This window comes from Nannobrachium achirus (assembly GCF_963921795.1).
Source record: "Nannobrachium achirus genome assembly, chromosome: 2".
NCBI lineage: Eukaryota > Metazoa > Chordata > Actinopteri > Myctophiformes > Myctophidae > Nannobrachium > Nannobrachium achirus.
The window spans coordinates 74171249-74195302 of NC_137811.1; the positions used below are offsets into that span (position 1 = coordinate 74171249).

General features: G+C 45.2%; 1 protein-coding gene across 1 annotated transcript; it reads right to left on the bottom strand.

Annotated features, from left to right (window-relative positions):
- Positions 1-415: 415 nt before the first annotated feature.
- On the bottom strand, positions 416-23362 carry LOC308295016 (uncharacterized protein). The gene is made up of 6 exons (XM_080737955.1): positions 23248-23362; positions 19022-19068; positions 10780-10889; positions 4334-7093; positions 1956-2202; positions 416-960 (listed from the first exon to the last, which is right to left on the bottom strand). Exons 4-6 carry the CDS (start codon positions 7043-7045, stop codon positions 482-484), a joined length of 3438 nt encoding a protein of 1145 aa, XP_080594081.1. The 5' UTR covers positions 7046-7093; positions 10780-10889; positions 19022-19068; positions 23248-23362; the 3' UTR covers positions 416-481.
- Positions 23363-24054: the final 692 nt, after the last annotated feature.

Consider the following 24054-nt stretch of genomic DNA (forward strand, 5'->3'; position numbering starts at 1 on the left):
TTTTTGAAAAAAAGTCGTGAAAATGTGTGCAAATCTTTGAATATATGTAATTACAAAGCGAATGTTTGTAACTCAAATTTTGATTCTGGGTGGTCCCTGGAACTAAATATTTTGAGATGGGGGTCCGTGGCCAAATAAATATCATTTTGGGGGTGCTTCACATGAAAAGGTTTGAGAACCACTGACATAGCAGTCTCTCAAGAACAGACTAACTGAGCTCCAGTTCAAGTGAAAAGGACCTTTTCTTTGACGATGGCTATAGGCAGGTTGCTGACATAGAAACATCGTTTTTTTCAAAACATCTTAGGACTCAAAAGACTCTTATAGAATCGGGTCAAAATTCAAATTTTCACGATTTTTCAAAAATAGCAGATCTACAAGCTAGATCTGCGAGCTTGTATATCTCCTATTTTCCAATAGTTAAAGCATAAAATAACGATACCCAATAACGTGTACCCGTTTCTAAATGGGTCAAGTCTCCCTAGGAGTCCAGCGGTTCCAGTTTGGGTCTCGGCACCACCACGTCCCCGGCCATGATCCGATGCACCCTCCGCCGGTGGTTCTTCAGCGACTTCAGGTTGGGGTAGCTGCCCGTGCAGACGTCGCAGCGGTACGCCTGGTGGTGGTGGTGTGACTGTGACTGTGTCTGGTTGTTGTGGGTCAGCAGGTGGCGCTGCAGCCCCTCCACCGTGCCGAACCAGCGGGCGCACACGGGGCAGCGCATGGGCTTGCTGGTGGGCCTGCAGCAGGCGCCACTCCGCTGGTGGAAGACCAGGGCCACAGTGCTGGGGAAGTCGGCGTTGCAGCGCGAGCAGCGGTTGCTCTTGTTGGGCAGGTTGGCGACGCCCCGCGGCGGGACCCGCGGGGCGCCCTTGCAGCGGTTCAGCGACACGTGCCTCCGCAGCGAGCAGCGCGATGAGAAGGTGTTGTTGCAGCGGGTGCACGTGATGCGCCCCTTACCTAGGGGGAAAAATACAATGTTACCATGTTTTTCCAAGCTGTATCGCAATACACGATCTTATCACAAGTCTTTTTTCATAGCGGTTTTTATGGTTATTTTTCCTAGTTAGTTGACAGTACAATCACCTACAATGTAACAAAAGCTAAAAGAAAAAGGAGTAACAGACCATTTAGACCAGTGGTCCTCAAAGTGGGGTCCAGGGACTAAAATGACCCTTACAAGTAACTTATTTAACTTGTAAGGGTAACTTATGTAACTCTGACAATATACAAATGGAACCAAATGCAACCGTATAGTGTCAGAGTTAAGGGGAGACCTTGACATTGTTAAGTTTGAGAACTACGGATTTAGACCAAAATGCAGGTTTAAATTAATTCCGCAATGAATCTTTTATAAGGCTCTCCCTCATTGTATCACGATATGTCCGATATCTCTGAAAAGGAATATCGTGGAGACAGTGTATCGTCCCAAAGAATGATATTCATCACCATATCGCCCAACCCTACCCTTACTAGGGCATTCACCAAAATATTCGAATATCAAAGTCACTATTCAACGTTGTTCACCGAAGTCGAATATTCGCTTATTTTAATTTTCTCTTTAAAAAATATATAGTTTATTATAAAGCTTGGCCAGATAGGAAGTCATAAGAATGAGTTGTCAATGCCCCTGGTGGATGAATTTGTTAATGCTCTATACCAGGGGTTCGCAAACCTTTTTAGGCCGTGACCCCCAAAATAAACACATTTGAACTGGGGACCCCCACCCTGACAAGCACTTGGAATTGTAGGTTAATGTGACTCGGTTCCACAGATAAATAAATACATCTACATGCTCACAACGCCTCGCAACACGAGGCGTTGTGAGCATGTAGATGGGCTATTTTCACAATGTTTGACAGTTTGGCCAGTCCAGTTGAATATTCGAATACTTTGAGGTCGAATAATTCGAATACTGAAAATCACTATTTGTGAATGCCCGGCCTAACCCTTACCCCTGTTGCTGGTGCTCAGCTGTTGCACGGCGGGGGCTTTCAGGATGGGAGGAGGACGATAATGATGCTGCTGCTGTTGCTGCTGTTGTTGTTGCTGCTTGGGCGGAGGATGAGGTCTGGGTGGAGGAGGCGGTCTGGCCGGCGGCGACGGCTGCTGCTGGAAGCGCAGCAGGAGAGGCTGGGAGCGCTTGGGCTGCAGGCCCTTGTAGAGCTGGTGGTGAGGATGCATGTGGATCTGCAGGTGGACCTATGATGGAAACACATCAGTATCCAGTCAGGTTGGAGTTAGTCTCGCGTGGCCAGACTGTTGCCTCCGCGATTTGCAAATGCTCCCGTCAACAGTCTGGGGCACGGCAATAGAAACGATGAGTGCGAGATAAAGCGGATGTGACGCAACCGCTCCCTTGGTGCAGTAGCAATAACATGTCCTACTGGAAGCGTTATGTCTCCTTTCAATATTTTTTGGTGGTGTTATTTCGTCTTTCTCTGGTGTTGTTGGTGTTACTTCCATGATGTTTTTAAATGTTTTCTTAAACTATACACTCATAACAAGAATAGGCCGCTCGAATGACTCTGTACACTCGTCTGTGCGAGTGTGCTTCTGTTACAGTATGTTTCCAATGGGACTACAGTTCCGTGCAGCAGTGGCTACTTCCGATACTCGCCGTTCGGGAGCTGCCGTTCCAGACTCTATATAGCATTCGGAGATTGTGGAATAGTTGTCTGGCTACGCGAGACTAGGGTGAAGTTGACCATTTATCCAAGATTTCGGCAACAGAGACATTGCATGCAGAGCTCTTGCCTCCATGGCCAGAGCTTGGGCCCCTTGGGGCGTTATATAGTTTTTAATGTTTTTCTGCTTTAGGTCCACTGCCTGCCTAAGCCAGATAATGAATAGCATATCCATGCATGCACACTGCACAGTACACATAGAAGGGTTAGGTAGGTTTTATTGAAATAACCACACCTGGTTACAGATGGACTGCTTTTGTGCATGTGCTACATGCATTTATAGTGTGTTTGTTAATTAATTTCACACATACAAAAATACCTCATTTCAAGCAGTCTTCCTCGATATATATACCTCGCATTTTGATACCTCCATATCAATATATTTTCAATATATTGCCCAGCCTTAAAGGACAACTTTAGTTTTTTACAACAAGGGTTCATATTTTAGATTGTAATTAGAGAAAAGAAAAAGTGAGTGTTAAAATGTTTTCATTTACTTTGTTCTATCGTTTTAGCATGTCTAGCAGGCTAAAACGTGGGGTCATGCGTGCGCATGGGGGCATGTGTGTACAAGTGACTAAATATGTCTTTAGACAGAATAAGCCTGCAATGTCTTTATTGATATGTACAATAACCCCAGAAGTCACATGTGCCCATGAAAGATTGCAGTGCATCTTGGGAATGGGCTTATTCTGTGTAAAAAGACATATTTAGCCACTTGTAAGCATGCCCCCAACCACTGAAATCAAAATAATGAAAATCTCTAAAATGAAAGAAAGGAGTAAATGAAAACATTTTAACGCTCATTTTTTATATTCTTTAATTATTCTTTAATTACTATCTAAAATATGAACCCTTGTTGTAAAAAAACAAAGCTGTCCTTTAATCCTAAGTACCATACAGTATATAATAAGGCTGATTGGTTAAATTAGCCATGACCATATAATAGTAGTCTGACTTTAGGACAGACAGATTATATGCTGAGAGAACTAGCTGTTAGATTGACAGCTGCAGGCAAATCTAAATGAGTGTGAGTCTGTGAGATTTGCTTTAGACTAAGTTCTACGAAGGTGAATATAAGTAGGACAGGGTTCCCACATATTTTTACCAATTCATTTCCAAAACCTTTCCAGAATATTTAACCCAATTTCCAGGACTATATAACAATAATTCAGCTCAATAACAGGTTGCTTACTCTTATGCGCAATGCCCAAAGACAGGTAGTGTATGCCAGTGGTTCTCAACCTTTTCAGGCCGTGACCCCCGAAATAATCATGTTTTAACTGGGGACCCCGGCACCCTGACGAGGAATTTTGTATAACACGGTTCTATTGTGAAAATAGCAGATCTACATGCTCACAACGAGGCGTTGTGAATTTTTTTCACAATTTCTGCCTTCTAATATTTGACAATTTGTCCAATGTTTAATTTGTCATTCCAGAGATATTAACAAAATCAATAACCAAAGACAATGCATAGCTATTTCTGTCCAGGACCTTCCAGGACCCTTGATGAATTCCAAAACCTTTTCAGTACCGGAAAAATATTTGTTCTAATTTCAAAATATTTCCAGGACTTTCATGACCGTGGGAACCCTGGTAGGATAAACACACATTTGACAGTGTATAAACGTTTCCACCACAGACCTCGTAGTCGGCCCAGGACCCCACCGTCTCCCCGCAGGTGGGGCAGGTGTAGCTCTCCTGGGCGTGCTTCTGCAGGTGTTCCAGGAGGAGGCGCGGCGAGGTGAAGCCCAGGCCGCACTCGCACGTCACCCTGCGGGGCAGCACGGAGGGCAGCGACATGATGCCCCAGTTGTTCCCGTCTACGTCCTCCTTCTGGCTCTTGTTGGCGTCCGCCGCCGCCGGGCCGCCCGAGAAGCTCTGCTTGGCCGCCGCGCCGCCGCCGCACCCCTGGCCTCCCGTCACGGTCCGGTTCAACTCGCACTTGTTCCTGTGAACCAGCATGTTGTCTTTGCGGTTGAAGCTCTTCCCGCAGACGTAGCAGTCAAACATGGGTTTGCTCTTGTTGACCTTTGGCGCCATGGAGTCAAACATCTGTTGTTGTTGTTGTTGTTGTGGTGGTGGTTGTGTCTTACTGCCCTCGTACGGCACCGCTCCGAAGAAGTGCTGCACGGGTCCGGCGGCCCCGAAGCCGGGCTGCCGCGTCCCGCACAGCATCAGGTGGCGCCTCAGAGTGGCCTGGCGGCTGTAGGTCTTCTGACACCGGCCGCACGGGTAGCGCCTCACGCCGTTGCTGACGAAGAACGGCAGCCGCCGCACGTTGGCCGGGGAGTTCTCCAGGCCCTCCGGGACGAGCTCCTCCACCTCGTCGTCCTCCATGTCGGCCAGGTCCGTCTCGCTCAGAGCCTCCATCTCCTCGCCCAGCGGCACGGTCCACTGGCCGTCGGCGAGACCTCCTACCTGGGGATCCACAGCCGCGTCCCACTGGAGGCTCGCCTCTCCTAGCAGCGCTGAACTCGTGGACTGAGACGCATCCATGAGTTGTTCCAGTACGGGGACTTGGGGGAAGAAAGGGGGGAAACTCTTGGCCGTACCGGACCAGGCCAAATCCGAACCTGAGTTTGGCTCCATCTTTACTTTATCAGTGCCCACGGCAACGTTCTTGGAAATGCCTAATATAGGCATCTCTGCGACACCTGCTATTCTATTGCCGTTAGGGATGGACGCTAGCCGCGTCTGTTTCTGATGAGCGTTGTGAGCGTTGTGAGGTGGGGCAGCAGCCCGGGGGCCGTGACACTTGTGCATTTTGAGGTTGTACCGTCGCGCGTAGCTGTGCTTGCACGTCGGACAAAAGAAAACCCTCTTCTGGTTTGCGTTCTGCTGCTTGAGATGATTGAACGACTGAGCGCTTTTCGCTTGCGGCAGCCAAGTCTTTGGGTAGTTCGACTGCTTCGCGGCCTTCCCCGACAGCTGGGGGCAGACGTGATTGTCCGGAAAGGGCATTTTCCCGATGATGAGTTTTTTGCAGTGACGACAACACTTGATCCTCTCTTTCCTGTGCATGGAGTGATGTTCCGTCAGCGCGTCCACGTCCTTGAACACGCGGCGGCAGCGGCCGCACTGATAGATCCCCGGCGCGCCGCCGTTGGTGGGGTCCACGAGCGTCTGCCGGGTCTCCAGGAGCACCACGGGGGAGAAGGTCTTGGTCAGAGACACGATGCTCTTGGTGCTGGAGTCCAGGATCCGGCCCACGCCGGGCGACTTGGTCTTCACGGCGGGTTTCTTGAGAAGCTGTCTCAACTGTGAGACGGAGGGATCCGTGTTGAGCGGCGCCTCGGAACTGGCCTCTTGTGTGATTTCAACGGGGACCACTTCAGTTTTGGGAAGGAGCGGCTTGTTGACGGCTACTTCAGATGGAGAAGGCTGAAAGCGCATATAGGCCGTCGCCAGCAGCTTCATGAAGTTATTGGCTTTGGGCAAATGTTCACCCTTTGAAACCGAACTCATGCCGGGGACGGACTCGCCTCCGTCGTTGCAGGAAGGATCATCTTCTTGTACGTCCTCAGACACGTCTTCTTCAGGTTCAGGCATGTCTTGTATGGCCTCAGTCATATCTTGTATGACCTCAGACATGTCTTTTACACCTGCAGGCAATGGCTCTTCCACTGTGGACAAGTTGTCCGACTCCTTCCCTGTTGGCCGTCGAGGGGATTCACTTTGTTCTCGATGTGCACTTACCGCAGTAGCATCCTTCACGGCACCAGCGTCAACCCCGGTTGTAGTGTCTGGCAACAATACACTTTGAAGCTCAGCAGTTGCTATAGCGTGCCGTTCAGGAGCTGGGGACGACGTTGGGGCTAAAACTGGCCGGGTGTCACTTGACCCGAGCGACTGCTGTAGGGGAGGGCCTGCTTGATGGCTCTCCTGTCGAGCAGGGCCTGCTTGATGGCTCTCCTGTCGAGCAGGGCCTGCTTGATGGCTCTCCTGTCGAGCAGGGCCTGCTTGATGGCTCTTCTCTCCAACAGAGTGGACGGCGAGGTTGGGATCGCGAGGTTGGAGCAGGTGCGGGTTGGAGAGGTGCACTCTTTTATGCTCCAGCATGAGATTGAAGTCCTTGAACTCGTCGCCGCAGTCGCATATGTAGAGCGAATCCGAGGGGCTCTCGAACAAGACTATCGCCGAGCTGGGGGGAGGCGGCTGATGCTGCGACAGGTCCCTGTGGGCGACGGCCATCGTTTCGTGCTGCTTGGAGGGCAGGCCGGGCACGGGGGCGGAGATGGCGGCGGCGTGGGTGGCCTGGTGCACCAGCAGCGAGGACAGGCCGGTGAAGGTGGCCGAACACGCCATGCAGCGATACACCTTGGAGGATGAGGAGCTGCCCTGGAGACCCAGCATGGTGGAGCCCAGGTCCACCTCGTCACTCGCTGTCTGTCTGCAAAGATCCTGGGAAAAACAAACAAACAAACAAACGTAAGAACACAGCTGTCAGACCAGTGTTGATTTCGTCGACTAAAACTATGATGAAGAATGTGTGTCGACTGCGTTTTTTTCACTGATAAAAACTAAATAAAAACAAAATAAAAACTAAGCTGTGATGACTAAAACTAAGACTAAATATATTGACAATTTCGTCAACAAAATAAAAACTAGACTAAAACGTTAGGGAGGGACTAGTGGAGAAGAGAGTCATTTTTTCGTTGTTTGGTTGCTCTCAGGTGTTGCTTGCTGAAAATAGCAGATCTACAAGCTCACAACGTGTCGCGAGCTTGTAGATCTGCTATTTTCAGCATGCAAACCAAATGTAAAATCAGTCATTACGATGCCATCAAGGCCTGCCAAAATACATGTTAGTTGACTAAATCAACTGTAGATTTAGTCAACTAAAATCTCATGATATTTAGTCGACTAAAATTTTACTAAAACTAAAACTTTTCAGGAGACTAAATTATAACTAAAACCAAAATACATTTTATTCAAAAGACTATGACTAAAACTAAATCAAAATTTGCTGTCAAAAACAACACTGTGTCAGACTCAAAGTCCACGGACACAAGGTGCACAATGCTAGCCTGGTGGGCCATCCCTCATACTGCGTTCACTCATTCCTCCTTCCCACAGTATGAGGTCTGGACTTCAGCAGATAGGCACCGAGTATGAGAAGTTGGCCCGCATCATTTTCTGATCGGGGCCAATCAGTGACTGCGTTTCAACTGCTGTCCGCACAACAAGTGAAAAGCTTCCCCTGATTGGTCCATGTGTAGATGGTGACGTAGATGCTTGCTGCAGCATTTTCAAAACAACATGGCTGCCCTCGATGCAACAAGTGTAACAGTTAACGCTGAAACAATAAAGCAAGCAATAAGTGAAGTTTTTTTCAGAGTTGGAATCAATTACAACAATTAAACAGGAGTATGCGCTAGCGGAGTTCATTGGCCTAAAAGACGTGTTAGTTTGCCGTTCTTCCGACTGGCTGAGAGATGTTTTGCTACGCTGATTGGTTAGGGGAGTCTGTCTTTCAAGGCAGACTAAAGCCCAAAGTCCTGACTTATATTGTGGGAACGAACGAGTGAGTGAACGCACAGTAGAAGGCTGGTAACATTCAAGGGTTGACACTAAGGTCCAGGGTTCCCATACATTTTTACCAATGAATTTCCAAAACATTTCCAGAATATTGAACTCAATTTCCAGGCCTATATAACGATCATTCATCACAATAACGAGTTATGAGATCTACACGCTAACTACGCATCACTGTTGCAGCACGTTGTGAGCTTGTAGATCTGTCCTTTTTGTCACGTCCAGTATACATTAGGCTGCCATCACGCAGCATGTACTGTATGGTGATTCGTTTAATGTTATACATGTTTTGGAAAATATGTATTAACTAAACCGATGCATAGCCACGTATTTCTCCAGGACCCTTGATGAATTCCAGGGCCTTAGGTAAATTATTCAAAGTCTTTTCCAGGACTGCAAAAAGTCTTTTTTAATTTCAAAATTTTCCCAGGAATATTTTCATGACCGTGGGGATCCTAGCCTGATTTCAGACTCTGCGCTGTCCGCTTAGAGAGTGGGCGGGTCTATGGGCTGGAGCCAGGCAATGGAGACCCTGAAGGTCTCAGAGGCACTTGCCAAGCAAACTCCATTTGCCTGAATGTTTTATTAACTTGCCACGGGCAGTTAGTGTGTGTCAACCTCTGTGTCAACCACTATGGGCCCTATTATGATCCAGGTCTTATGCCTTATGCCTTAACTTCTTTGCCTTTTTTTACTATTTTGTTTTTGTTTTTTAAATATTTCAAATAGCTGATCTGCAAGTTCACAACGTGCAGATGTAGATCAGCATTTGAAGTATTTAAAAATGTTTTTCAAAATCGTGAAAAAAAGGTAAAGAAGTTAAGGCATAAGACCTGGATCATAATAGGGCCCTCGGTGTTCTAAGAGATATTGTTTGGCTATATAACAAGGTTTTTGTTAATAAGTTACAATACATCTTTATAATCTGATATTAACCAGTGCCAGTGCGTTCTGTAACAAGCGTCTCCCCGCCTCTCCAACTCTTAAATGATCAGAAAATAAATTTTCTGGTGGGTCACCAATTTCAATCAAATCAAGAGAGAAACCAATTATCAGCATCAATTGTCTGTTTTTTCTGTCTCTTCTCTCATCACCTCCAATATGACTTCTTTATCCTTTATTGTGCGAGTTCTCTCAGTTGCTTCAACTTGCTTGGATGAGATTTTTTATCCCTGAAAATCTATTTTATGTTTATTTAATAGCTGGAGACGGGTAGACTCTTACTGAACTAACACTTTGAAAGTATTGGCACCCTTGCATTTGTAAAACAGAAAAAAAACTAAAAGATCTTCCAGAAGCTTGGCAAATGAAAACATATTTTGCATCAACATACAGTATTTGGTTCGCAGAGGAACACAACATAAAACTAGAATAAATACAGAATCCTGGCTCATTCTACACAGAAATGTGGATAAATACTTAAATACACTGTACATGCATTTCAAGCAGGCTATTCACCTGGAACTCACCTGTGGCGAGTCCAGGTTGACTTTAATCTTTAGTAAGCACTAATCCACCCAGTTTAATCTTTAGTAAGCACTAATCCACCCAGTTTAATCTTTAGTAAGCACTAATCCACCCAGTTTAATCTTTAGTAAGCACTAATCCACCCAGTTTAATCTTTAGTAAGCACTAATCCACCCAGTTTAATCTTTAGTAAGCACTAATCCACCCAGTTTAATCTTTAGTAAGCACTAATCCACCCAGTTTAATCTTTAGTAAGCACTAATCCACCCAGTTTAATCTTTAGTAAGCACTAATCCACCCAGTTTAATCTTTAGTAAGCACTAATCCACCCAGTTTAAATGGAGTAAATCCCTCATTCTGCTGTGTTGTGTCACACACTGAGCATGGACCAAATGAAAAAGTAGAGAATTGTCAGGAGGTCAGAGGTCAGATCGTAGCCAAACATGGACAATCTGAAGGCTCCAAGTCCATCTCCAGAGACCTTGATGTTCCTTCACTGTGCACAATCTGGACCATTGTGTGTTGTGTGTTTTTTTAAACAAATGCAAGGGTGCCAATACCTTTAGCCACGACTGTATAGCAATAGAGCCATTTAACACTTATATTAACAAAAACACAGGCTTTATGACACTAAGGGTTAAATAATACTTTGGGCCAGGTGGAGTTTGCTTTCAGGTTGCCCGGGCATGTGCTCGTCTTGACACCAGATATGTGTCTAAACACCTGAATGTGGCCACAGCGCTCTGTCTTCTGGTCTGTGGAATGTATAATAATAATACCTGAAGTGATGACCCTTGTACAGGGGTCCACAGTAATAATACCTAAAGTGATGACTCTTGGACGGGGGTCCACACAGTAATAATACCTAAAGTGATGACTCTTGGAAGGGGGTCCACACAGTAATAATACCTAAAGTGATGACTCTTGGAAGGGGGTCCACACAGTAATAATACCTAAAGTGATGACTCTTGGACGGGGGTCCACACAGTAATAATACCTAAAGCGATGACTCTTGGACAGGGGTCCACACAGTAATAATACCTAAAGTGATGACTCTTGGACGGGGGTCCACACAGTAATAATACCTAAAGCGATGACTCTTGGACGGGGGTCCACAAGCGTTGGAGGCCTGGTCGAACCGAGCCCGCTCCGTCAGCAGGTGGTGTCAGCGCTGGTGTTTCCATCAGCGACAGAACTGGAAGACAGGAGAAGAAGAGATGGCATTTAGAGCTACACACGTTCACAAGGAGCTCTGTGTGTGCACCAGAGAACAACATCTAAAAACAGGGTTCCCACACATCTTTACCAATTCATTTCCAAAACTTTTCCAGAATATTTAACCCCGATTTCCAGGACTATATAACAATAATTCAGCTGAATAGCGAGTCGCTTACTCCTGTGCGCAATGCCTAAAGACAGGCAGCGTATGCCAGTGGTTCTCAACCTTTTCAGGCCGTGACTCCCGAAATAATCATATTTGAACTGGGGACCCCGGCACCCTGACGAGCACCAAGAGTTGAGGAATTTTGTATAACACGGTTTTATTGTGAAAATAGCTGATCTACAAGGCGTTGTGAGCATGTAGATCTGCTATTTTCACAATTTCCGCCTCTAATATTTGACAATTTGGCCAATGTTTAATTTGTCATTTCAGAGGTATTAACAAAATCAATAACCAAAGACAATGCATAGCTATTTTTTCTAGGACCTTCCAGGACCCTTGATCAATTCCAAAACTTTTCCAGTACTGGACAAATATTTTTCTAATTTCAAAATATTTCCAGGAATTTTATGACCGTGGGAACCCTGTAAGAATCAGTTTTTGGTTGGAGACTTATTTTTTCCCATCAAATGACTAAAATGACAGCATTCACCATCCTAGGTTACAGTAAGAGCATTGCATGATTGGCCCATCAACTGGTTTTCATAAACAAACCAGTGTTTTTTAGTCGATTCCTTGATAATAATTTTTTTGTATTAGCCCCAGGGAATTTACTGAATTTCCCCCGTGGGATCATAAACGTATCTAATTCCCAAAAAAGGTTATTGGATACTTGATAAATTGAAAAAGTAATCGATAGAATAACCGCAAATAACATAATTGCAGCTGTACATTTGACCACCTACTGTACACTACTTCAAAACAACCCACACTCACACCCACACTAAGGGTGCGTTCGGAAACCCGCACCGGGTGTGTGCTCAGTGTAGTGAGTGCAGTGGGCGTGGCGTTGGAGAGTGCGTTCGGTGTGGCTTATTTACGGACGACCAGTTAAGAGTCAGCTGTGTGCTTTTTCACTCTGAACTCTGAAGGTAAACTTCCTTAAAAGCAGCAGTTGCTAACGTAACGTTGATATTGAAAGGAGATGTAATTCATAATATTGGCATACCTGCTGTTAGTTTACATGTTGATGCGTGTGAAACTATCAAGCCCAAACGACCAATAAAGCTGTAAATGCTGCATTTGCGGTCATTTCCTCCATTGTTCACAGCTGAGAAGCGCTCGAGACACGGCGAAGAAAACCAACCAATCAAAACACCACACTGACGCACCACACCGCCTAACCCCATCTTCTGAGTATGGTTGGTGAGTGCGTGCACTCAACACACCAGTGCGCCGCGCACTGGATTTCCGAACGACAACGCACCAAGTGCACCGAATAAACGAACGACAACATGGCACACCAGTGCGTTGAGTGCGCATTTCCGAACGCGCCCTAACTAAAAATAAAAAGGCTAGAGAATAGGGGACTTCCCCATTATATGTCAACACACAATATCAATAATAAAGGATCATATTTTTAAAACAGTCTTTGCTAAACAGCATCAAGTATCGTCTTTCAGGAAGTATGCGGTGGCTTGGAGGCGGTGCAGTGAAACCATTGGTTTTAATTAAACTTCTGCTTAGTTGGATGGCATTCAGGACAGGTTGGGGTTTTACGCTAGTTGTCAAACAGGTCTACGGTACATAAATCCCCTGGACTCCCCTTTTAGAACCACCGCGCTTCCTGTGCTTACGCCAACATCGTTACTTAACCCATTTAGGCTTAGAATTATTGAATGCCTTCACCGAGTGCCGCGCTGCGAGCTTGTAGATCTGCTATTTTTGAAAAAGTCGTGAAAATGTGTGCAAATCTTTGAACATATGTATTTTCAAAGCAAACGTTTGTAACTCAAATTTTGCTTCTGGGTGGTCCCTGGAACTAAATATTTTGAGATGGGGGTCCGTGGCCAAATAAATATCATTTTGGGGGTCCTTTTAAATGAAAAGGTTTGAGAACCACTGACATAGTAGTCTCTCAAGAACAGACTAACTGAGCTCCAGTTAAATGAAAAGGACCTTTTCTTTGACGATGGCTGGCCAGATTGCTGACACAGAAACATAGGTTTTTCAAAAAAAATCTTAGAAGGATTCAAAAGACACTTATAGAATCGGGTCAAAATTCAAATTTTCACGATTTTTCAAAAATAGCAGATCTACAAGCTCGCAGCGCGGCACTCGGTGCCGCGCTTTGAGCTTGTATATCTGCTATTTTTCAATAGTTAAAGCATAAAATAATGATACACAATATAGTGTACCCGTTCTGAATGGGTTAAATATTTATGATATTTATCACCCTGAAATAAAGATCACTTATGCTAATGGCAGTTATTACGACTCCTACTGCCCCTCATAGTTGAAAGGCCTGTCGGTGGCAGTCAATCAGAGAGGGAAGTGTCACCTTCAAGTGATGACTGAAATAAATGTTTTCTATGATGTGTTTTACTACGCTTGTACAGCCGCCAAGTTGAAGTTTAACACACGCATGCAGTTACACAACGCTTTAGGAAATAAAAGATACCGAATGAATGAAATGGACAACAGGTCACGATTTCACATTATTGAAAGTATAAAAGAGTGATCATTAAATAGTAAATACAAGGTAAATAGGGAGGTAAAGAGAAAGACACCCATGCCCCTTTAGCTATCTCGCAATTCCAACCGTCAGATTCGTCGCACCATGGGTGCTAGGGGTGTAACGATACATTTTAACAACGATACGATACGCATCACGATACATGGTTGACGATACGATACATGGACGATATTGGTTCATTCATGGCGATACGATACAAATTGTCAAATATTAGAGGCAGAAATTCACAATAGAACCGTGTTATACAAAATGTAATGCCTCAACTCTTAGTGCTCGTCAGGGTGGGGGGTCCCCAGTTAAAATATGATTATTTTGGGGGTCGTGGCCTGAATATAGGATGTATAGGATGTTATTCATGCTTGCCCTTATGATAACGTCCTAACATTCTTTACAACAGATGTATTGGAGTTTAGATCTATGAAACACAACAATCAATTTGTGTTGTGAGTTTCAAGATCTTCCATTTTTACTGTTTTTGAAAAAGAAAGAATTCAGTATACTGCCCAAAAAATTGATTAATGTATTAAAATCGATAGAAATTAGTTCATAATGATCTCAATTAGCTGTTGCGGCCCAAATGCAGAGCGTTGTCAGTTTGTATGGAACAAAAGACAGTTCTGTGAACAGCTTGCTGTTGCTGCAGCAACACATGTGAAATCTGATTCCATGCCAACTTTCTGCACAACCGACTTATTTATTTATTTATTCCACAGTCCAGTAAATAATCCCTGCTTGGATAATATTATTCATTTATTAACCCATTAAGACCTGGAACGCCATCTGTGTCACGTTAAGACTTGAACCACTTTAATTAAGCATTGTTTTATGATATGCTTTAGCTGTTTGTGACGATTTGTGCAAGTCTTTGAAATATTGACCCGATTCTACAAATGTCTTCTACAGGCCTGCCAAAGCAAACTATCGAGCGGTTACAACTCATCCAAAATGCAGCTGACAGAATATTATCAAACACTAGGAAAAGGGACCACATCACCCCTGTACTTGCATCTTTGTACTGGCTCCCTGTTGAGTTTAGGGTAGATTTTAAAGTTAAAGTTATTTTACTTGTTTTTAAAGCCTTGATGGGCCTAGCACCTTCATATTTGAAAGATTCTTTAGAGAAGTATGTCCCAGCCCGCCCCCTCAGGTCACTCGGTGCTGGACTGCTGACGGAGCCATCAATAAATGGCAAGAAATATGGTGAGGCTTTGGTAGCTATGGACCAAAGATACTCCCCCTAAAATTAGACTGATAACCTCAGTTGATGACTTTAAGAGGCAGCTAAAAACCCACTTTTATAACCTTGCTTTTAAATGATCTAATTTTTAACTACTACTTTTTTCAGTTTTTTCGTCTTTTAACTTCTTAGTGTTTATTTTCTTGTTTGCTTTGTGTTTAAACCTGAATGTAAAGCACTTTGAAATGCATTTATGTCTGAAACGTGCTCTATAAATAAAGATTATTATATTATTATAAATCCTTCACAAACAAGGTTTTTGAAAACAAATGTTTCTATGTCAGTGGTTCTCAAACCCTTTCATGTCAAGGACCCCCTAGAATTATATGTATTTTGCTGCGGACCCCCATCTGAATATATTATGTATCAGGGACCCCCATCTGAATATATTATGTATCAGGGACCCCCCAGAAACAATACAGCATAGGACTAGGGATGGGACGATATGAAAATTTCATATCACGATTGTTGTGAGCAAAGAAATCGCGATTTACCATATTATCGCAATGATCAAAATCCATTATCCTGGGGCGGGAACATTTGCCAAAAAATAGCCGATCTACAAGCTCACAACGCGTCGCGTTTGGTTCACAACGCGTCGCAAACGCGGCGCATTGTGAGCTTGTAGATCGGCTATCGCGTTTGGTTCACAACGCGTCGCAAACGCGGCTGAATCACGATCTGTTTGATTGATTTAGACTTCAATTTAAATATCTAAAAACTCTTTCCTAGAAACATACTCAATGAGGGAAACCAAAGCGGAGCTACCCAACAACAGTCCCTCTTAAAGGAGCTACAGAATGCAGTCAGAGACTGAGAGTGGAGTGGAGTGGAGCTCCACCCTGCAGGCAACCATATCAAGAGTCCTGCATGTGGCGCTCTGGTGGAGCAGGGGTAGAGTAGCTGTCTAGTGCTGGCTACAACCAGAGTCTAGGGGTTCAGGTCCACTGCGCGGTGCATCTGGCTGGCCGAGCATCTATAGGAGCACAGCTGGCAGGGGAGGGAAGCCAAGCGGGGAGGGGAGGGTGTGATCTGATCTTTGTCACTGCACGTACAGCTGGAGGCTGGAGGCTTGAGGGATGGGGGCTGGGGGCTGGGGGATGGAGGATGGGGCTGAGGCTGGAGGCTGAGGGATGGGGGCTGGGGGATGGAGGATGGGGCTGAGGCTGGAGGCTGAGGGATGGGGGCTGGGGGATGGAGGATGGGGCTGAGGATGGGGGCTGAGGGATGGGGGTGAGGCTGGAGGCTGGGGGCTGGAGGATGGGAGATGGGGGCTGAGGGATGGGGGCTGGGGCTGAGGCGGTGGCTGTCAGCAGGGAGGGCAAGTGGAACAGAAGGGGTAGGACCATAGGGAATCCGTGTGCATCGCTTCCACATGCGTCACACATACGGACGTTGGAAGGCCAATCAGAGGCAGGTGTGGGGGAGGGTATTTTCGTACCCAGCCTGTTAGAACAGCTATGCCGCCACGCAACATCAGGAAATGGACGGATTGATAAGTCACGGAAAGGACGCGTTGCGATTGGCCAGTAGTCACTTTGACTGGCAGCTATCCCTTGGTTTTTTCCAGGAAATTCCAGACTACAATTGTTGCTCGTCACTCCAGTGAATGCAGAGGCGAACGAGGCATCTAGCTTTTTATATCTGAGGGTAGGACAGAGTCACCATGTCCTTCTGATTTGGCAGGTGAGCCAGTAGGTAGGATAGCAGTAGGAGGAATTCATTGGTATAAACACAAACAGGCATTAACTGCGAGAAAAAAAGGGGGTATACAAAATAATTGGCTACTCAAAATAATATACCATATCCACCTGTTTCCGCTAGACTTTACTGTAGCATTATCTGCGGGACACTTCCGGTTAACAGCAGACATACAAGCTCACGTCGCGTCGCAGATTCAACCGTTGTGAGCTTGTAGATCACACTCGGCTGCGACGCCGGAAAAGCCGCTCGCCTTCTGCGCAAAGCACGATGGGATGTTGGAAAGTTGTGGATACAAAAAAAGAGACTTGCATAAAATTGGCTTGTGGAAGTATGGCTGGGAAAAAAAAATTACATTTCAAAGCACATCTGGAGTTTGCCAGCCAGGGACCATGAGCATGACCCAGCTAAGATGTGGGACAAGGTTTCATGGTCAGATGAGACACAGCACAAACCTGACCCTGCTCATGGATAAAATATGAAACACATCATCTGTATGGTTGTGTTCAGACCCCTGGCCCTGCAGAGGTGGTGTGGACTAGGGCATTCACGAATAGTGATTTTTAGTATTCGAATTATTCAACCTCAAAGTATTCGAATAGTCGAATATTCGACAGGACTGGCCAAACTGGCCAAATATTAAGTAAGCAAGAGGCGAACATTGTGAAAATAGGCGATCTACATGCTCACAACGCCTCGCGTTGCGAGGCGTTGTGAGCATGTAGATCTGCTATTTTCACAATATTTATCTGCGGAACCGAGTCACATTAAATGTAATACCAACAATTCCAAGTGCATGTCAGGGTGGGGGTCCCCAGTTCAAATATGTTTATTTTGGGGGTCACAGCCTAAAACGGTTTGAGAACCCCTGGTATAGAGCGTTAACAAATTCATCCACCAGGGGATTGAAAAATCATTCTTATGACTTCCTATCTAGCCAAGTTTTATAAACTAGTTCAGACCCCTGGACCTGCAGAGGTGGTGTTGTGGACCACAGCACATGGGAGGTGAGCTGTGGTCCCTCCCTCCAGGAAGGCTAAGCGGTGCATTACATAGCAGCAGCCACTGCAAGGCTGAGTCTATCAAGCAAACCAACCACCACCACAGCCACAGTCTGTTCACACCACTGGCATCAGGCAGGCCTTCCCAAAATATCAAACGCTGCACTAGCAGTAGGGGTGGGCGATATGGAAATATACAACATCACAATATTTTCTCAAGCTGTATCACGATACAAGGTTTTATCACGATTCTTTTTCACGTTGGTTTTTATGGTTATTTTTCAAGTTACTTGACAAAAACTAGAGGTCTAAATGGAACTTTACAAGTATGTAACTCTGACAGTATACAAATGAAACCAAATCCATTTGGTTTCATTTGTATACTGTCAGAGTTAAGTGGAGAGTGGAGACCTTGACATTTTAAAGTTTGAGAACTGCTGATTTAGACTAAAATGCAGGTTTAAATTGAATTCTGTAATGAATCTCTGTATTAACGATTAAACAGGATTTTTTACAAGCCGGTTCCCTCAATTGTATCACGATATATATGATCCCTCTGAAAAGGCGTATCGTGGAGACATTGTATCGTCTCAAGGATAATTATCACCATATCGCCCACCCCTAACTAGCAGACAAAAGGACCACTTTCACAGCCAGGTCACCAGGCTGTCCAAACGTTGAGATGAACCCATTTAGACCTGGAAGTGGAACGTATCTGTATTATTATTTTATGCTTTGACCATTTTTGAAAAATCGTGAACATTTTTGCAAATCTTATATTTTTAAAGCAAACATTTGTTAACACAAATCTCTCTTTCCCTTGGTCCCTGGAACAAGATATTTTGAGATGGGGATCGACTGTCAAATACATATACTGTACTTCTAGGGGGTCCTTGGCATGAGGAGGTTGACACCACTGATATAGAAACACAGTGGCTCAGGGGTAGAGTGGCCGCTTGGCAGCCGGAAGGTTCCCAGTTCGATCCCGGGCTCCCCCAGAGTTACCGTGTCCTTGAGCAAGACGCCGGACTCTAAATTCTCCCAATGCCTTGCATGGTTTTCCATCGGTGTATGAATGTGAGAGTGAATGGGTGAATGTCAAGCACAATCTCTGTAAAGCACCTTGGATAAGATGTTCTGCACCATAAGAATTGTTTTTCGAAAACATATATCCACCTCTGTTTCCACCAGAATTTACTGTAGCATTTATTTGTGGGACCCTTCCGGTTAACAGCAGACATACAAGCTCACGTCACGTCACAGATGCAACCGTTGTGAGCTTGTAGATCACTCTCTGCTGCGGCACCGGAAGCTGCCTGCACATTCTGCGCAATGCACAATGGGATGTTGGAAAGTTGTGGATACAGTATATATTTTGTATCATTTTTTTTAGCTGGGGGGCCCTCTGGTATCCCCTCAAGGACCCCCGCTCTGAGAACAGCAGTGAAAGGCTCAAAAGCTGGACACTCACCAACGCCCACAGCGGCTCAGCAAGCTGTCTGCAGCCTCCATGGACACCTATGGGACATAAACACAACCATGATGTAGGCATTATGATCCATGCAGTCTGCAGCCTCCATGGGAACCTATGGGACACAAACACAACCATGATGTAGGCATTATGATCCATGCAGTCTGCAGCCTCCATGGGAACCTATGGGACATAAACACAACCATGATGTAGGCATTATGATCCATGCTGTCTGCAGCCTCCATGGACACCTATGGGACATAAACACAACCATGATGTAGGCATTATGATCCATGCAGTCTGCAGCCTCCATGGACACCTATGGGACACAAACACAACCATGATGTAGGCATTATGATCCATGCAGTCTGCAGCCTCCATGGACACCTATGGGACATAAACACAACCATGATGTAGGCATTATGATCCATGCAGTCTGCAGCCTCCATGGACACCTATGGGACACAAACACAACCATGATGTAGGCATTATGATCCATGCAGTCTGCAGCCTCCATGGACACCTATGGGACATAAACACAACCATGATGTAGGCATTATGATCCATGCAGTCTGCAGCCTCCATGGACACCTATGGGACACAAACACAACCATGATGTAGGCATTATGATCCATGCTGTCTGCAGCCTCATGGGAACCTATGGGACACAAACACAACCATGATGTAGGCATTATGATCCATGCTGTCTGCAGCCTCATGGGAACCTATGGGACACAAACACAACCATGATGTAGGCATTATGATCCATGCTGTCTGCAGCCTCCATGGAAACCTATGGGACACAAACACAACCATGATGTAGGCATTATGATCCATGCAGTCTGCAGCCTCCATGGACACCTATGGGACATAAACACAACCATGATGTAGGCATTATGATCCATGCAGTCTGCAGCCTCCATGGACACCTATGGGACACAAACACAACCATGATGTAGGCATTATGATCCATGCAGCCTGCAGCCTCCATGGACACCTATGGGACACAAACACAACCATGATGTAGGCATTATGATCCATGCTGTCTGCAGCCTCATGGGAACCTATGGGACACAAACACAACCATGATGTAGGCATTATGATCCATGCAGCCTGCAGCCTCCATGGACACCTATGGGACATAAACACAACCATGATGTAGGCATTATGATCCATGCAGCCTGCAGCCTCCATGGACACCTATGGGACATAAACACAACCATGATGTAGGCATTATGATCCATGCTGCAAACACACCTGATCACATTTAGGCCTACAATTATTGAATGCTTTAGCTATAGACAAATAGCAGATATACAAGCTCACAGCGCGGCACCGAGTGCCGCGCTTGCGAGCTTGTAGATCTGCTATTTTTTTTGAAAAAGTCGTGAAAATGTGTGCAAATCTTTGAATATATGTATTTTCAAAGCGAACGTTTGTGACTCAAATTTGGCTTCTGGGGGGTCCCTGGAACTAAATATTTTGAGATGGGGGTCCGTGGAAAAATACATATCAGTTTGGGGGTCCTTCGCATGAAAAGGTTTGAGAACCACGGACGTTAAACAGTAAAGGACCTTTTCTTTGACGATGGCTGGCCAGATTGCTGACATAGAATCATAGGTTTTCCAAAAGACCTTAGAAGGATTCAAAAGACACTTATAGAATCGAGTCAAAATTAGAATCTTCACGATAAAAAAAGAAAATTGCAGATCTACAAGCTCACAGCAGGGCACTCTGTGCCGCGCTGTGAGCTTGTATATCTGCTATTTTTCACCCATTCTGAATGGGTTAATCAATCTAAATCAGGGCTCTTCAACAGGGGGTCCACAAGAGATAGTTTGTCAAATCGTTGTGTGACTTTATCTTTTATTCAAATGTTTTACTCTCCCTCTGCCAACCTGGGGAGAGCCCTGAACTGAGCTCATGCTTCCTTCTATGCATGAGGAATGAGCAGGCCGCTTCTTAACACCTGACAGGGGGAGCTTCCCCGGTAGGACATGGCACGTGGAAGGAACATGTTATTCCCACCAGTTCCTTTCCCCTCTCTCAGGCACCCTGGCTGGCCAGGGGGGGACTATAGAGCCACTGTGCCCTCTCTGATTTGGACTTTATCTTTATCTTATATATATATATATATATATATATATATATATATATATATTTTTTTTTCCATTAACCACTTGAACCCTACTAGCGTCCCTATTCTGGGGGGAACATTAGCTGAAAATAGCAGATCTACACAACAGTTCACAACGCTGTGAGCTTTTATATCCAGCTATTTTCTGAGTTTTGGTGTACAGGGGAAAAGAGCAGACCAAGTACAGAGCCAAAGGTCAAGTTTACAAAGTATTGAAGGTTTAAGTGGTTAAATATCTAAAAACACACATTTAACATGAATCCAATATGTAGTGGTGGGGTCTCTGCTTCATCTCTCTCTCAGCTAAGGGGTCCCTGATTCATCTCTCTCTCAGCTATAAGGGATCCCTGCTTCATCTCTCTCTCAGCTAAGGGGTCCCTGCTTCATCTCTCTCTCTGCTAAGGGGTCCCTGATTCGTCTCTCTCTCTCTGCTAAGGGGTCCCTGATTCATCTCTCTCTCAACTAAGGGATCCCTGCTTCGTCTCTCTCTCAGCTAAGGGGTCCCTGCTTCGTCTCTCTCTCAGCTAAGGGGTCCCTGCTTCGTCTCTCTCTCAGCTAAGGGGTCCTAGCTAAGGGGTCTAGTTAGCAAGGTAATGTTTGGTGCTACAGACTCCAAATTTCGCACACAGATAGCTCAGACCTTTGCCTACGTTCTTAGCTAGGCCTTGACCCGACCCACATGCAGCAGTGTAATGAATCTTAGTCAAATCAACCATTATTATTATTCAAGATAACCTCAAATAATTGCTGTCCAGTCCTCAGAATACAAGTCCTTGGAAACCTTGTGATACTAGAATCCCCTCACCCGTGATAACCCCCAACCCCTGCTGTCCTTGCTTGCTTGTTGTAAATCGCTCTGGATTAATAGTGTCTGCTAAATGGCCTAAATTGAAAATAATTCTATTAAAATAATACAATAACCCATGGGTCTTCAACAGGTGGTCCGGGACCCCTAGGGGGTCCTCAGTGCAGTGTTACTACATGGGTTCCTCCAAATCTTTGAGTGATAGAACGTTTTTTTTCCCCCTTATTTATATTAACCACTTGAACCCTAGTGTCCATATTCTGATTGAGCTTGTAGATCGGCTATTTTCGACAAAGAGCTTTAGTGTAGAGGGGAAAAAAGAGCAGACTAAGTACAGAGTGAAATATCAAGTGTTGACAGTTCAAGTGGTTAAATATCTGAAAACACAAATTGACATAGGCTACACTGACGATTGTGCTGTCAAACAATGAAACAATATGGAATCTATGAACAGGTTGTGGGGGGTCCCTGCTGCTTCATCTCTCTCTCAACTAAGGGGTCCTTGGCCTGAAAACGTTGAAGACCCCTGCAAAAGCCCTCAATGACAGGTCACAGTGAGCCATGAAACGGTTAACAACGCACAGAGCACATGTCCACGGTGTGACGGTATGTAAACACATTTCTAAATGTGTGGAGCAGATATTATTCCTACATTATGAGTGACACCTCAGCTCATCCAATGATGTTAGTGAGAGAACAGGGAAATGTGTCAAATGTCAAACGAGTAGCCAAGAAGACAGCTTTCAGCTCAATGATATGTCTGTCTGACTCGGCCGAACAACGGGCGTCGCTTGCCAATCTACACGCCCTCCTCCATGGAGTGTTGTAGATCTGCTTTTTTGACAAGCGACACCCTCGTACCGCCGTGTAGAACTCCCCGTGTCGCCGATTGAGGCTTTCAGACGCGCAACAGCTCGACTTTAAACGAACGTTAAAGCAACAACCAGTGATATATAATATAAATAAAGCTTCTGTGTTGATTTGACTGTTTAAACATCTGCCTTCATTACACTGCTGCACGTTCAGCTTAGCATGCTAACCGACTAGCTGCTACAGCTAGCACAATAAGCACATACACAGCTATTGTGTGTCTCTGTCCGCGTCGAGTGCTCATGCTTTAACTTACAGAATCTCTAAACACAACACAAATAAGATAAACTTAACACATAATTAACACGTAACCGACGACTTTTAAGTGCATGCTAACAGAGCTAGCCACTAGGCTAGCCTCCCAGGAGAGCAGAGATAATATTGTTATTATTAAACCAACAGAACAAACCTTACCGTTTTGTCCTCCTGTTCTTCCGTTAAATTAAAGCCCAGTCCAAACAGCAGGGGTTCGGGGTTGAGTTGGGGCTGATAAAGTGTTTGATAAAGGATAAAACGAGGTTAAATAGAGGAATGGTGACATTAATGTGTTGGTAATGGAGATGTGTTGGGTTGTGTTCTGTCCACTCCACGCTCCTCTGCTCTGCTGTCTCTCTCTCTCTCTGGGGTGGGCGGGGCCAGAGCGGTGCCAGGGGGCGGGGCCTCCTGCTGTTGCCAGATGTTGAGGAAGCCACGAAATCAAAGCCCCAAAATAAGCACACAAAATATACTGTATAATATAGGCTATTATATATTCCCAGGCTTTTCAACGCTCCTGGATTTCCCAGGAGTCTCCAGGATTTTGACCCCATCTCCTGCATGGGAGTCTCCTGGATTGGCAAATCTCCTGGATTTCTCCTGGATTTGGTATCAAACTCCGAAAAATTCACCAGAACACAGGAAATTACATCTACTAGGGCCTATGTTAAAAATGTTCTGGGGGAGGACCCCCAGACCCCCCACTTTAGGGGTGGGGGCAATGCAACAGATATTCACTTAAGTAATGACTTAAAGATGAGAAGTAATTATTAAAGATGTATTACTTTGCTTCAGTCATCAAATCTGTACACCTACATTTGGCATTTTAAGGCTGAAATTGCACTAAATTCTACAGAACACAGGAAAATATATATATATCTGTTAATAGGTTTTGGGGGGAGGACCCCCAGACTCCGGTTTGGGAGTTCCGCACAACCCCCAAAAAATAAATCTCCTGGATTCTGA